Source organism: Mustela erminea, chromosome 2 (genome assembly GCF_009829155.1).
Source record: "Mustela erminea isolate mMusErm1 chromosome 2, mMusErm1.Pri, whole genome shotgun sequence".
Taxonomy (NCBI): Eukaryota; Metazoa; Chordata; class Mammalia; order Carnivora; family Mustelidae; genus Mustela; species Mustela erminea.
Genome location: NC_045615.1, coordinates 2,394,509 through 2,408,705, shown reverse-complemented (window position 1 = coordinate 2,408,705; position 14,197 = coordinate 2,394,509). Strand labels below are relative to the sequence as shown.

General features: G+C 54.2%; 1 protein-coding gene across 3 annotated transcripts in view; it reads right to left on the bottom strand.

The window, feature by feature from the left end:
* BMP1 (bone morphogenetic protein 1) overlaps positions 1-14,197 on the bottom strand; it is a 42,240-nt gene that overhangs the window by 27,078 nt on the left and 965 nt on the right. For 2 of the 3 annotated variants that reach the window (XM_032332113.1, XM_032332115.1), the window contains exons 2-8: positions 7,611-7,724; positions 5,192-5,356; positions 4,887-5,004; positions 4,396-4,574; positions 3,524-3,629; positions 1,942-2,066; positions 1,249-1,364 (exon numbers count right to left, since the gene is read on the bottom strand). In XM_032332113.1, the coding sequence (XP_032188004.1) occupies positions 1,249-1,364; positions 1,942-2,066; positions 3,524-3,629; positions 4,396-4,574; positions 4,887-5,004; positions 5,192-5,356; positions 7,611-7,724 (923 nt within the window). Of the gene's footprint in view, positions 1-1,248; positions 1,365-1,941; positions 2,067-3,523; positions 3,630-4,395; positions 4,612-4,886; positions 5,005-5,191; positions 5,357-7,610; positions 7,725-14,197 lie in introns of those variants that run through there. The other variant, XM_032332114.1, reaches the window with a different exon arrangement.

Genomic DNA, 14,197 nt, shown 5'->3' with positions numbered 1-14,197 from the left:
TCAACCCTCAACAGAAGTCTAGCACAAATGAGAATGATCTTTAAATTGCGAAAAATAAAATAAGCACAGTTTGGAAAGGAAATGGAAACCGATTCATTTTGGAGGAGAGTCGGGGAGCCCCTCTTTAAACTGGCTTTTGCCTCTAGGCTCAAAAATGACATCAGAGGACACTCAAATAACTAACAGATGTGATCAGTGTCTGTAATCTTGAGAGCTCAGAACAAAAGCTTTGCCAATTTTCAAAAGGGGGGTGTGTGCACGCGCATGTGTGCCTGTGTTAGAAGGAGGGTTGGAGTGAATTCCGGGAATGGCAAACCACTGAGTTGAATGTCAATCCCCAGTTAAACAGACAGTCTGCCACCATTTAGAAAGGAGACACTTGAATACTAGGAACCAGTTCAGGTTCACTTGAAACAAAGTATCAGACGAATGTCACTTCCATTTTAAAAGGCGTTTTACCATCTACTACCGGTATTTGGTAAGGGAGTCTGTCTACCTATTCGGTGTTCAGCAACTACTTCCTGTACCAGGAATATGAAGATGACAAAAGCATGGTCTGAGAAGCTCACTTCCCAGTCAACAAGGCAGTAACTCATGGCTGGTTGGTAGTGCTATTAAGGGGTGTCATAGCCAATGGAATAACTCTGCCCAAAGTCCGCCAATGAACCATGTCAGCTCAGAAAGGGATCTTGGATCTGCCTTGATTCGTGCCATGTTTAGTGTTTCAGTCAAAGACCAGGTTCCAAAGACCCAGAAGTCATGCTCACCGACAATTCGGGACAGAGTACAAGGGACGGCTACCTGCCGAATGGAGGCTTCCACATGGTCCTGAGAGCTGCTGGACTGGACAATAGGACCAGGAGCGAAATCTAGCTGGGCTCCATACTGTACTAGTACATTAAGTGCCATGTTCCAATCAAGGGAAATAAAGTCTTAACGTTGACTTTTGGAAACAGTCAAAATGCATGGAAGGACATGGGAAGTGCAGGGGTGGGTGAAGGGTCCAGATTCCACATGAAAACTCTGTGGGTGAGCCTGAGAAGCCCTCAAAAAAGTGCCTCTTGTGTAGCAAGGGCTCTCTGTGATCCAGCCTTCCCTTACAAGGATGGCTAGAAGCCCCTCCTCAAGGCAGTGCTCCTTTTTTTATGGGGTGAATGGGTCTATGTCTCCCAGGTAGGTCATTCACAGCCACAGTGGACTATGCTCTCCTACTCTGGGGTCCTGGCAGAGGAGGGGACGCTCGGTTACCTTCTCCCCGGGTGTGACTGAGATACGCCATACGCAGTGCATGTGGGCGGAGTAGCCATTGGGGTACTCGGGGGAGGAGAAGTTGCCTGTGCTGTCTTGTAGGGTCTCTCCGCAGGCTGTCAAGGAAAGGAAATGACTGAACTGCTGGCTGCAGATGCGCGATCCCCCCCAGCCTTCTGGCTTCCCGCCCTGAGCTCTGGCTTCCTTTAACGAGAAGAGAAAAATGTCTGAGGAGGGGAGGGAGTCCGGGGTGGTCCTGTCCCTTTAAGATCCACTCCCTGCTCCTCACATATAAGCTCACAGGTCTGACCTCTTCAGCCTAGTGCTGCAGGATGCCCTGTTGCCAAGGCAACAGGGTTTCCAGAGTGAAGGTCCCGTTCCTTTGGTGGGCCTCGCTCTACCTCACTCCTGGGAATTGCACTGCTTGCCCTCTTTACTGCTCCGACTGCCCTATTCTCCCAGAGCCCCAGAAGGTGTGAGGCTCGACACCTCACCACCACCCAATCCCAGCCCCTGTTTGGTTCCTTATCTTGAACAGTGCCCCTGCCTGGGTGTTCCCACCCCCAACACCAGGCAGCCTCTGGCCTTCCCTAAGACTTATGGCTTTAGCCTGCTCAGCCCCAGGCCCTGGCCACTGGTTGCCTCGGGGCTCTGTCCTCCACCCCTCCCTGGCCCGTCCCTCCCCGCCCCGACCTGGGCACTTGTAGAGCTTGCGGGCCTGGGCGATGTCCCCCTTGCTCAGCCGGGTCCTTTGGCCGATGGGAGGTTTCACCCCATTGACCTCGTACTTGGGAACAATGGTGTCCAGGAAGATGCCCCTGAGGAGGAAAAGCCCGACCTGGGTGAGAGTCTGATGGAAGGACGGGTGGCATGCCTGTGTGCACCCAGGTCATGACCCTGCCAGAGCCCAGACATTCCTCTGTAGGGTCAGGGACGGGTGGAAATATCTCACCCTGTCATTATGCTGCCCACTGACCAGCAGCCACCCTGCTCCGTGGCAGCCACATGACTGGAGCCTGGGGGAGCCCCAGGAATACTCTGGGAGGTCAGGGATGCAGGTTCCACATGCCTTGGGGACCTGCTGGTGCTCTGGCTCAGTCTGGGTGCAGTGCCCAGCATCAGGAGATCTACGGACCCCTGCTAATCATGTGGCCAGCCTCTCCCAGTCCTTGCTCCATAGCCCCTCGTGCTAACCCTCTCTTGGGGCTGCCAGGGCCCGCACTCATCCTGCTGCTACAGGCTGCTCCTGACAAGTTCTGCCCTGGCCAGACCAGGCCCTGGGGACAGCCCCACGACTCCCGATCCATCAGTGCCTCCTGTCCCCCGAGTTCCTGCCTGCTAAGTCCTGGGTATTGCCATCTGGGAGGAGCAGGGCGAAGGAAGCGGTCGGCCCTCCACCTCCCCAGGGTCCCTGACTCACACCCAGTTGGGTGGAACTCGGCAGGGGGGAGGGTGGGATGTGGTGGGAAATGTCCAGGGGAGGTCTGTGGCCATGGTGGGGGTGGCGGATGACCTCACCACCCTTCCTCCTGTCTCTGTTCCCTCAGGTCTGGAGGCAGGGAGACTGAGGAGGGGCTGGGACAGAGCAGGAGAGCAGACAGAGGATGAGGAAAGAGCCAGGCATGGGAAAGGCCAGGCCGGGAAGGGGAGCCTGAGGAGGAGGCGGGAGGGGCCTTTTCCCACACTTTGCTAAGGAGAAGCTGTGGGGGACAGAGGCTGGGCCACTACCTCAGGGGGTTCTGGCTGTGATTTCTGGGAATGCGGGCCCAGGAAAAGGAGTAAGTGTGCATGCACTTGTGAGCAGGAGAGAGAGGCTAGTTCAGGGCAGGAGGAAGCCTTCGTACAAATTAGCCAGTTACAAAAAGGCAGATTGATTAGAAAGGATGACCCCAGGGAGAAAAATGTGCCTCTTTTGGCTGAAAGATGAGGGAAAAGCTCAGCTCCCTTAGGCTGATACAGCTCTGGGGCGACGGCATTTATCTAGGCGGCCAGTAGAGTGGCTGGATTTTCAACCTGTTGAGCCAGGTGCCCTCATTTACACGGTACTAGGCTTTGTGAGTGCCGGCCGGGCCATGGACCCAGCATGGAAGAGGACAGCAGGGCAGGTAGCCCCCACGGGTCCTCTGTTTGGGGGCTGCAGCCACCCAGAAGTCCATGCTTGTCCTTGGGGACTGCCCCAGTCGGGCAGCCTAGTGCAAAATGATAGGCCCAAAGAGAATGGCCTACAGGGGGCGGGACTGGGCTGCCCCAGAGGAGGCCAGGCCCCATCTCTCACCTGGAGAACGTGTTCCGGGCATAGTGCATGATACTGTCAAAATCATAGGTCTCCCCCAGGGACTCCACCTCCTGGAGCTCCATCTTCAAGAAGTTATACTCCTGCCCTGCGAAGACCAGGAAAAAGGTTTGGGGGGCGGGTAGGCAGGGTGGGTCTGTGTGGGGCAGTGCCACATTTTCAGGGGTGGGGTCCTCCCTGCACTTGAGAGGTACCCCCCCCTACCTGGGGGTCTGGGGAGTGGCCAAGGGAAGTCTGGGGGTAAGGATAGGTCTCTAGAAGAGTCTGTCCTGCAGAGGGGCAGGGTCAACGAGGACTGGCCGGAGAGAAGGCTCAGGGAGTATGGGAAGGAAGCACTCATTTCTAGAACCACAGGGAGATGAAAGCCGGGAAGAATGGATGAGGCCTGGGAGGGAGGAAGGAAGCAGGCTGGGAGGGGAGGGAGGTAGCCTGGAGAAACAAGAAAGAAAAAACCCTTAGAGGAGAGACTAGGCAAAGGGCAGAAGACTGAGGAAAAGTGAAGAGGAAGGCTGAGATGGCATGGGGGATGTGCCAATTCCCTCCACCAAATCCCCACCACCCCAGGGCAGCTGGGCTCTGGCTTGCCTGATGGCCTCTTGTCCAGGACCGGGATCTCTCCCAGCCCCCCAAGCAGCTCTAGAACTGATCAACCATGTCAGAGCTGCTCCTGGCAGGGAGCAGAAGCCTCAAGGCTGGGGTCTGGACAAACCTGGGCCCTGGACAAGGGCTGCCCACTAAGCTGACCAAAAGCGATGGCTCCAGGCAGCAGCTCCCACTCCCACCAGAGGCCCTGGGGCGTCGGGCCCCCCGGGGCTGCTGCGGCACACAGCTAGGCACCAAGGTCAAGGCACTACCTGGCTGGATGTTTTCCCGCACGATGGACACGTGGCGGTCCCGGTCTGGTCTTGTGTGTTCGTGCCAGAAGCCGATGACATGACCCAGTTCGTGGACAACGATGCCGAACTTGTCACAGTTCTTGCCGATAGAGATGGCCTGTGGGCCCCCGCCACGGCGACCCACGTAGGAGCAGCACCTGGAGGGCGGGGCCAGCTCAGGGGGGCGGTCCCGAGCTGGGGGAGTGCATCCACTCAGGGGCCGGGCGAGGCTGCCAGCGGGGCTGGAGGGGAGCGAGGCGCGGGGGAGGGGCCTGAGCGCGGGATGCCCAGGCTGTGTGCTGGGGTCATAGCCACATCTGGGCGGCTCCTGGAGAGATGTCCCAGGGCAGGGGTGGTGGGGGGAGACAGGTGACGAAGTGTCAGGTCCCGTTGGGGCAGCAACAGTGCCCGGGGCAGAATATAGGTTGGGATGAAGGCTGAGGGTGCAACGCCCAGGGGCCCCTGCTCACCCGCAGGGCCTGTAGGTGAATACGATGTAGCTGTCCTCATCAGTGCGCTCCAGGAAGGTGACACAGGTATGCTTCTCCCAGTGCCTCATGGCTTGCCGGAAGACCGCCCTCTGGCTACCTGCCAGGATGAAGGGGGCCAGGGGGTCACAGGGTCCAGCTGGGCCCACCCACTATTAGAGTGTCAGCCTGTTGTTGGACAGGTACACAGAAGGTACCACTCTTATCCCTACATGTGACCCGGCTGCCGCACGGTCAGGTCCAGACACAGGCTTCCTCCCTCCCCCGTCCCCCATAATCACACTCACCAGTGAAGTTTCCCCCAATGACAAAGGGGATGACCCCATCTGGCCACACTCGCTCTGGTCTGGATGTGGCTGCCCGCCGGCTCCGGGACCTGCCCCTCCATCTCCCACGGCTTCTCCTCTGCAACTGCCCACCAGTGCTCTGACAGTCCAAGGCAGAGGAGTTTCCTGGGGTTGGAAGACAGAGACGTTGGTAGCAAGTGAATGAAGAGGTGGCGGGGCAAACAAATTATATAATCTATCCTTATTTTGGGGGGATTCCATATTTGCCCACTCGCTAAAATTTATTTGTAATCCCCAAATCAATACCATTCGCTTTCTCATGGTTATTCGCTGACCTGTGCAGAGCCGGGCGGAAAAACGTGAGTCACCCACATGCCCAGCTCAGGTGGAACAAGGTGACGCAGTCAATAAGTATCCTTTTTAGAGTCTTTTTAGTGCCACTCTTTTCTCTTTTTCTTTTGCATTTGGGGGCTTTTTGTCGGTGACTTCGTTGTTTAAAATGACTTCCGTCCACCCCGATGGTGCTGAAGCACTGCCATGCCGTCTGGTGTCCCAAGTGCTAGAAGGATTTCATGTGCTTTATGGAGAACATACATGTGTGTTACAGAACCTTCATTCGGTCATGAGTCAGAGGGCTGCTGGCCATGGCTCCATGTTAATGAATCCACTGTGTGTTAAATCAGGGGTCTTTTTTTTTTTTTTTTAAGATTTTATTTATTTATTTGAGAGAGAGAGAGAGAATGAGAGAGAGAAAGCATGAGAGGAGAGAGGTCAGCGGGAGAAGCAGACTCCCTGCCGAGCAGGGAACTCAATGTGGGACAGTCCTGGGACTCCAAGATCATGACCCGAGCCGAAGGCAGTTGCTTTACCAACTGAGCCACCCAGGCGCCCTAAATCAGGGGTCTTTAAACAGAAACACATGTACACGTAAGACGGGGTCACAAACCGATCAGTTGATGAAAATCATATGAAAAGAGGCTGGCAGGAAGCGAACACTGCGTTTCTCCTAGGAGTGATGAATGGCTTAGGGTCTGTGAATTCAGTGTTCACAGTGACTTTATGGAGCAAGGTTGTCTGATTGCTCTATTCATAACTACCACGGAGAGCGAGGATTGAGCGTAACTGAAAAAGAAAACCATGGTGTACTAATTTCCTAGGAAATTAGGGGGGGGTTGGGACTAGGAAATGCTCCCTTCTCACCTAATAAGACTTCCTCCTTGTGGAGCATACGGAACTTGATGTCTTTAAGTGTTCCCAAATGCACGTTCTCCCGTGACATAGTAGCTTTCTGGGGTGCACTGGGCAAGTATCACTATGTATACTGGACAGATGAGGAAACTGAGGCCGAAGATTTGCCCAAAGTCACCTGGTGGGTTCGTGATGGGCCCTGGCACTCCAACCCCTCCCTTCTGCCTGTACTGTCTGCCAGTCCTCTCTCAGGCCCAGGAAGCCTTTCCAGTTATCAGGCCACCATGTCACCCTCCAGGGCCAGCTCTCTACAGCTGCCCGTGCCACAGTCCTCCCTCATGGGGAGAGGGCAACTGCCTGAGCCCCGCAGAGTGTAAGCTGAATGGGTTCCAAGTGAGAATCCCCATCCCTGGCAGGCGGAGAGCTCCCTGGAGGCAGCACCACGTTCCAGAGCAGTGACAAGGCTGGACAGAATGGAAGCAGCCCGTGCCCTGACTCCTCCTCTTCTCTCACCCATTCCCAAGGGCCACGTGGGTTGCTAGCTGCTTGGGCCACACTCAAGGGTGAAAAGGACTCGTCCCTGACCTTGAAAAGCTTTAAGTCCAGCAGGGAAGATAGACATATTAAAACAAACAAACAAACAAAAAAAAACTATTGAAATACAGTTCACTGACGTGGTCAACAGAGTGGAGGGATGATCAGGGAAGGTTTCCCCAGCGAAGCTCTGGAGATGGGCTTGGAAAGATGCGTAAAGGCTTGCAAAGAAGGAGCACGAGAAGCCAGAAGGGGTTGGGGTTTTGAGCGAAGAGCCTCAGATTTGGGGTGAGAAGGCTTGGGTTCCTGTCCCAGCTCTGCCACTGACCAGCTCTGTGATCGTGAGCAAGTCACATTACCCCCGTGAGCCTTAGTTTCTGTATCTGCAAGGCAGGGTTTGTCCTGACGCCTACCTGCGCAGGTGGCTGGGGACAGTTAAGTTAGATAATGCTTTTGAAAGTCCTTTGTCAACTGTAAGCAAAAAGAATGTCAGGTCTAGCTCCCAGGTTTGTCTACACTTGCTGCTCCTCTGGGGAAGGGATGAAGCTATCCCAAGGGAAGACAAGCCATTATGCTGGGTTCAAGCTCATAGCCTCTGTCCTGAGAGACCCTGGCTGGGAAACAGGGAGGTTCCTTGTTTCTCCAATTCTGGAACCCATATCTGGGACATAGGAGGGCCAGCCTGTACCCAGCATACCTGCAGTTTTGACAGAAGACCTTTGGGTTGCCTGCTGCCTAAGATCCACAGCCTGCTGCGCCTGGAAGGCCCTGAGGTCCTCCTCATCCAGGGCGATGTCCCCAAGGAAGGCAGCTAGAGAGAAAAAGAAGAGGCGGGGGGCGGGGGGGAGTTAATCCTTCTACCCAGCACTGACAGCCTCCACCCCAGGGGCTCCCTTATAGCAACTTTCGTCCTCAAACGCCTTCTGAGGAAGAAAGCTGTGGGAGACTGGCTTTGAGGCTCCCTCAGGAGACTCATGCTCACTCTGGAGTTGGGAATCCAGCAAAGCTGATACCCACGCCCTACCAGAGGAAGACACGGTCATGTCACTTTGCCCATCTCTCTGTAGCGAATACTTAGTAAGCACCTTCCGTGGGCCAGGCACCACTCGAGTGATGAACCAGGGAGAAAAGGGCCCTGTTTGTGGAGAGCTAACCTTCGACAATACGCAAGGAAACAAACACTGAACTCAAGAGCCGTGATGGGTGCCATGGAGAAAGCGGAAGGTGGTCAGATAACAGTGTCTACTCGGTGGGCCCGGACCCTTGGCGCTGTGCTGAGCTCACGGTAGCCACTCAGCAAATGTGGTTTCAGTTAGACAGAGGAGAGGGTGTGAATAAGGACAGAGCAGAGAGACGCATCAGGGAAAGCAGGACACAGAGCGGGAGCTGCCCAGGTAGGAGGAAGTTGAACCGTTCTCAAGGGACTCCTGTTCTGAGTCTCAGGGTCCCTTCTCTGGAGCAAGAAGGGCGGGTGGGGGGTGGGGACAGAGCCCCCTGAATAGGCTATTTTGATCTCCGGACCTGGGGAGAGATGTGTTTGGAAGATGGGCTAAACAATTTGCCTGTCTTTTGAGAAGTCGGGAGCATGGGAGCAGGGAGTGGGAGGACGCTGTAGTGCTGAGCCTCTGGAAGGAGCTCGGAAGCAGCTTCAGGCTGGGCTCGGGGAGGCGGGAGGCTGAACTGGATGGAGCTGGAGCACAGAGCCGCTCCCCTGAAGCTCCACCCATGGCAACATCTGCTTCTCATCCCGAGTGCTACACAGGCCTGGCGGCGGCATTACACAAATTGTTTTAACCTTGAGGCCTTGCACACAGGTTTCTCCGCCCCAGATGGCCCGCTGGGTGGACACACACACACACACACACACACACACTTCATCATATGCAGAATCAGACACACGATGACATTCACGACCGTGCCCTCAAACACAAAGCAGTGTAAGTCACGAGACATGCTCCCTACCTCCCACCTGCCCCAAGCAGCGCCCGCACCGCCCACACCACCCCTGCAGGTGGAAGGCACTCCAGAATGTTTGTTCGAGTGGGGCATCACGTCGATATTCTTTGGGCCTGCAAACACATACTCTGTTGCAACCTAGACCTGGATCGACAGAATGTGGGAGTCCCTCTAGCAGTTATCCAGGCCACATTCCATTTTACAGATATGGAAACTGAGGCCTGGAAGGGAAATGGTCTCCCAAGTGCTGGTCATTGGTGAGGCTGGATGCATAACTCGGGCCTCCTGATTCCCAGTCTAGCACTCATTGTATTCAAGTGCATTATTGCTGTAGAACCCATATTGTAAATACACACAGAAATAGACACTCACGCAAACACACAACCACACACACACAAAATGCAGTCATAGACGGTTCTAAAACACGTATGTACACAAGCTCCAAGGCCCATAGACGAACTGCAAGCTCCAGACCCAGGAAGTCGGTCATGGTAGCCATAAGGCCACTCTATGTAAAGGCTGAAGTCTACATTGTGCTTCCCAGCTGACAAAGTGCTTTCCCATTAAAGAATTCACTTGACCCTGGCCCACTCAGGCCATGCCCATTAAATCATACTCCACCTGTCCATTTGCCCAGGAGTGTACAGTTACAGACTCTGAGAAATAGCCTCATGGCTAGATTCTGCCCCACCTCCCTGACTTCAGAAATCACAACCCTTGGGCCCAAGAAGGGAAATGACTTGCCCAAGGTCACCAGCTGGTAAGTGGCCCAGAATCTATTCCACCACAGGAGAAAGATTCTTTTCTGTAAAATGTCATCTTTGGGGGCCTTGGCTTGGCAACTGATGGGACAGCAACAGGAGATGTTTCTCAGCTGACCCACAAAGCTCTCAGGATGAGAGGTACACTCTGAGAAGGCAAGGCCAACATTCACAAAAGCACACGCACATCACACGAATATCCTCACACCTTTACACGCTTTGCACAGACACTGGCATCTCCAGGCTCACGCGCCCACACCTACGGGCATCATCATATACACATGTAGCTGGACATTTAGACTCATCTTTGGACATCGCAGCAAAAAGCGAAGTCTTTGTAGGCAGACAGACCTGTCTTTGAATCCCAGCTTGGCCCCTATTAGCTGACAAGTCACATAAACTCTTCTAAACCTCAATTTTCTCCTACATAAAAAGGAGCTAACAATAGAATCCGTCTCCCAGGATGATGGAATGAAATAAGCATGTGAATAAAGCGCCTAGCACAGAGCCTGGAGCACAGTAAGCACCTACTAAATGGCTCCTATTAATCTTAATCCCAAAATAGCCCCGTAAGCTCAAGATCAGCTCTCTACTTCCTAAAGGCATATCGGTTCACCCCCATTGGGCTCCTGGTTGAGTGAAGCCCCAGAGTGCTCAGAAGCAGAACCTTGAATTCCAAGCACAGAGCACACGGAACCGTGCTGGCCTGTGAGACCAGGGCAGTGTGGGGGGCAGGGCAAGTGGAAGGAGGGACAGGCCTTCGGCCGGCCACAGAGCCCTTCTGCCGAGTGGGAGTCCTGTGGTGGGGAATGTCATAGCTGAAGAATGTGTGGGAACAGAGTGGGGGTGGGGAGACATGGGGTGGGCAGGCGTTGAGTCTGAAGGCCCAGCCCATTTGGGATTCCCCCACCGGGAAGCTCTTGGGAATCTGGATGGCAGAGAGTCCAGGACAACCCCCCACCCCCTTACCCGGAAGGAAGCCCTGGGGTCAGGGTCAGGGTAGTAGCTGTTTTCAACATAGGATCAAAAGTTTGTTTTGTTTTCTGGCTGTAAACCAGCCAGGAGCCCTCGTGGCCACTCCATAGCCAGGCTGGGAGCAGGCGAGGAAAGAGAAGAGTAAGGTGGACTTCATGTGCTTATCCTCTAGGTGGGCCTCTTGACTGCAGAGTCTCCTCCCCGGGGAGGCGGCAAGGCAAACCCGTCTGGGGAAAGGGAGAGGAGCTCGCCAGTGTGATGGCGCCCCAATGCCACAGGCATAGGGCATACGCATGTCCCATCACACAAATGCAGCTTCTGGCTGGAGGAGAATGTTCTCAAGCTCCCACAGACTCGTGCGTGTACTTAATCACAGCTGTGTGCTGCTACACAGGTGCGTATTTGCACACCTCCTGACGTGCACTCGGAGTACCCACGTGCACAGTTGAAGGGACTTGCCCAGAAAGCGGGGGACACCCACAAATGTGCCCAAACACTCTCTTGACTACTTCCTCGTGCAAGCTCTCATATAATCAAACACACAGCTAATTCCATGTATACATTTCACAGCCCATACCCCCTAAGGGAGAAGGGCACCCTTAGAAATGAATGGGGGTGGAGAGAGAGACAGAGACACAGAGAGATGAGCTGATTCCTCCTGATATCCTTAGGTGGCTCTTAGTGGCCTGAGAGACACATTCTACACCCTCCCCATCCTCCCCCAACATCTTCTCCCAAAACCTCTAAAGAAACTAGAATTCTTGAGAGTTCCTTCTTTCTAGGGGAGTCCCATTGGTCCCCCTCCATCTGAAGCCCAGGGAGATTCTAAGTCTTTTCCTCCTCCCTTGGGGCACCTAAAAGAGAAGGTGACTCAGGGAGCAGGGGCACAGGTGGGTGGGTGACTCTTTCCAAGTGCCTGGAGGGGGAATGTGGTCTGGCAAGAGAAGGGATCACTTCTCAACCTCCAGAGCTTATGACTGAGGGCCCTTGAAATCCAAACCTGGGGCATAAGGCCCCTGGGGTAGGGACAGTGATGAGGGTTGGTGAGCTACTCCCCTACCTCCTCTTCTAAGAGCAAAACTGTGAGCTGCCATCAGGGGCCAAAGTCAGGTCCTCACTGGCTCAAGGGCAATCCCCGTGTGCTTCTCTGCCTATGGGAGCAACTGTGTCCCAATTCCTGCCTCCTGGGTCTCTCCCAGAGCTCTGAGGGTCACTCCCAAGAGCTGGGAATCTCAGGGAAGATCCCCCGGATGGTTTGGCATCCTACCATGCAAGAAATCAGGGCTGACTCACAATCTCTCTGGGCAAGGGGGAGAGAAGGAGAGAGAGAGACAGAGAGACAGTTCATATGTGCACGTGAGAGCTTGCACACCAGAGCGTGAGCTTGGTGGAACCAGCTCTCAGCACACACACAGACCAATGCAGCTTCCCACTTATTGTTCTAGTGTTGCCCACAAGATCCAGGAAACTCTCCAGGGTATCAAGGGTCTTAATTTTGCCTTGCTGGCCTCAATTTTGCCCTACCTCTGACAGTAAGTGCAGGAGGTAATCTCACAAGAAGGGGCCTGGTTATCCTGAGAGGTGATCCAGTGGAGTCAATAGGGCTTTCATTTCCAGTCTTCGTGTGCAAGGTGGACCAGAGGAGAAAGCCGGAAAGAGTCAAGGGAGCAGAGGTAAGTGGACCTATCAGGGACGTCCGAAGGCTTGAAAGCCAGGTGTTTCCGCCACCATCACGTCTAGCAACCGGACGGCGAGGCTCAGAGGGGGCAAGAGGACACAGCAACACGACAGAGAAAAGCCTAGGTACCCGAGGCATGAAGCTGTTGGTGTGGGGTCTTAGGGAGTCAGGGCGGAGGTAGGCAAGGCTGCAGCAGTCACACCCAGGAGGGAGGCCTGATCTGACCCTGACTCTTGGCCTTGTCAGGCTCTCAGGCCCTCTCGGCCACCCCCAGGCCTGGCCCAGCTCCCCACCAGCCTCACTTCACCCTGGGGCAGAGCCTTCTCCAGAGCCCTTGTTTGAAGTTCCAACTCAGCCAGCCCCACCCTAGCATGAAATCTGAGACTGGGGATAGAGCCCTCAGCCTCCAGCTGCCTCCTCCAAGAATCACTCCAAAACCCTCCAGGAGTGAGATACGTCAGACTGACTTCCTTCCCATTCTTCGAGGTCTTCCCTCCTCCATGAAGAACCCCCAAACCTTCCCAGCCTCCCGTGACCCCTGGTTCTCTGCCACCACCACTGTCGCCAGGACTGCAGTGGGGGAAGAGGCTCCTTGAGCCTTTAAGCCCTGTCCTTCCAAGGTGAAACGGAACGCATCTTGGTTGGTGCAGCTGATTACATCCCCATCCATTTTGTGCCCCTCCTGGAAGCCCTCTGAGGGCAGGGGACATGTCTTACACTTTTCTCTTTCTCCCCCAACATCAAGCCCAGGGCCTGACACATATTATTAGCATTCAGTCCATGTTGATCCGCTGAATGAATAAGTGACACAGGACAGGGACAGGGAGACACTCCCTTTTCCTGCAAACCCAGCCCATTCCTTCAGAAAAAAAAAAAAATAAATAAAATGAAGTGGGAGTGTGAGGCATAGAAAACTGGGGAGTAGGCAGCACACATTTATTAAGTGCTTACTGTGTGTTAATCTCTAATAAGTGTTTTATATATGTTCTCATATTTAATCTTTACCACCAACTCTACAGAGAGACATAGGATCAGTTCCATTTTACAGGTGAGAAAAGCAAAGTTCAGAGATGATAATTAACATTCCCCAGGCGGTAGAGCTAATGAGTTGTGGGTCCAGGATTGACAGCTTAGGTCTGCCAGCCTCCAAAGCCCAAGATCCATCCGCTTAGCCTCATGCCCACTCCAAGTCCAGGGAGAAAGATGATGGCTAGTGTCTGGTTTACCCACAGCCCGGCAAGGGTGGAGAAGGGCTGAGAAGATATGGCTTCTCCTCCTCCCACTGGAGGAAGGGTCTACCTCTTCTGTAGCTGGCTGTGATCCATCCACCCAAAGTAGGGAGCTCAGGGTCAAGAATAAAGGGATCCAACCCCTTATGCCACATACAGGCACTTCTAGAACTCTAGAAGTCCACTCTAGTGGACCAGGCCACTACCCTGGTCCTAGATATTTGGAGACAGGCCAAAATCAGAGGCAGGAAATTGAGGAAAGATTTTGATAGTATCTTATGGCCTGTGTGTTCTCTTGCTCCAGGCAGCCCTGTTCAGTGTCATCTGATGAGGCAAATGGCCTGAGTGCCTGGCCATCTGGTCACTCCAGGGGCAAGACCCCTCTGGGTCCAGCAGGAGTGATAGAGTTACATGGGGTCTTCATGGACAAAAAACACACACAGACAAACACACACTCCAGGGCTCTGACCTCAGCTAATTAGCCTCCAGTGTTTTGGACTAAGAGAACTGATACACAGTATTTGAGTTTTCTGTGGTTTTTCCCTTTCCACCTCAACTTGGCCTTGGTAGGTACCTCTGGCACCTAAGGGCAGAGGTAATCCCCCCTCCATGGCTGGCTTCTCTAACTTTGACAGCTGATTCCTCTGTCCCAGGAGCCTTGTGTTTGGTGGGGGGACCAAGGGAT